The following is a 1,178-nucleotide window of genomic DNA, read 5'->3' as shown; positions in this document are numbered from 1 at the left end:
TATGGTATGGTAGAGCTGACAAACCCTAGCTCTAAGCAAAGTGCAGCTCTAATGGCTTTACTGGGCTACCCTGAAATCCTCTTGGCAGTCATTTTCTTTATCATTCTTGGTAGATTCTGGAACATAAATGATCTGCCATGGAACTGGCCCCTTCTTGGAATGTTTCCGAGCGTCTTCCTTCACCTCCACCGCATCCACGATAGGGTTACCGATATTCTAGAGAAAAGTGGGTGCACTTTTCTAGTCAAAGGACCTTGGTTCTGTAACATGGATCTTCTAGTCACCACTGATCCTGCCAATGTGCACTACATTATGAGCAGTCACTTCTCGAATTTCCCAAAAGGGTCTGAGTTCAGCAAGATTTTTGATTTTTTGGGCGATGGGATTTTCAATTCCGACGCCGAGTCATGGCGTAAACAAAGAAAACTCGGTCAACTGATGATCAACAATGTGCGGTTGTACCGGTTTCTTGGGAAAATCACCCAGAATAAAGTGGAGAAAGGGCTTCTTCCAATACTTGATTATCTGTCGGAACAAGAAGACCGAGCGATGGACTTGCAGGACGTGTTCCAAAGGCTTACTTTTGATACCACATGCATGTTGGTGACCGGCTTCGACTCCAAATGCCTCTCCATTGAATTACCTGAAGTTCCATTTGCCACAGCCTTGGAAGATGCTGAAGAAGCTATACTTCATCGTCATGTCTTGCCTGAAACCCTTTGGAGACTACAAAGGTGGCTAGGGATTGGAAAAGAGAAGAAACACCAAAAAGCTTGGGAAACCCTAGATCATACTATAGCTGAATATATATCAAAGAAACGAGACGAATTAAGTAAAGGAATAATCAACTTGCAAGAAGAGGAAGATGGTGTCGATCTGTTAACGTCGTATATGAGTGAAGATATCACCATGGGGTTGAAATGCGACCATAAATTTCTTAGAGACACCATTCTAAATTTCATGATCGCGGGACGGGACACTACCAGTTCAGCTCTCACCTGGTTTTTCTGGCTTGTTTCCAAGAACCCATTAGTAGAATCCAAGATCAGAGAAGAACTCGAATCAGCTATACCCGAAAAAGAGGATAAAAAAGGACGACACACATTCAAGACAGAAGCGCTAAACAAGCTGGTTTATCTGCATGCCGCATTGTGTGAAACATTAAGGCTCTACCCACC

General features: G+C 43.5%; 1 protein-coding gene across 1 annotated transcript in view; it reads left to right on the top strand.

Moving 5' to 3' along the window:
- The window catches only part of LOC100250831 (alkane hydroxylase MAH1), a 1,738-nt gene continuing 560 nt past the window's right edge, over positions 1-1,178 (top strand). The window contains exon 1 of the mRNA XM_002275869.4: positions 1-1,178. This exon is cut by the window's right edge and continues 560 nt beyond it. Within this exon, the coding sequence (XP_002275905.4) occupies positions 7-1,178 (1,172 nt within the window). The 5' untranslated portion in view covers positions 1-6.

This window comes from Vitis vinifera, chromosome 7 (genome assembly GCF_030704535.1).
Source record: "Vitis vinifera cultivar Pinot Noir 40024 chromosome 7, ASM3070453v1".
NCBI lineage: Eukaryota > Viridiplantae > Streptophyta > Magnoliopsida > Vitales > Vitaceae > Vitis > Vitis vinifera.
The sequence above is the reverse complement of the archived record's forward strand: the minus strand, read 5'-3'. Positions and strand labels throughout refer to the sequence as shown.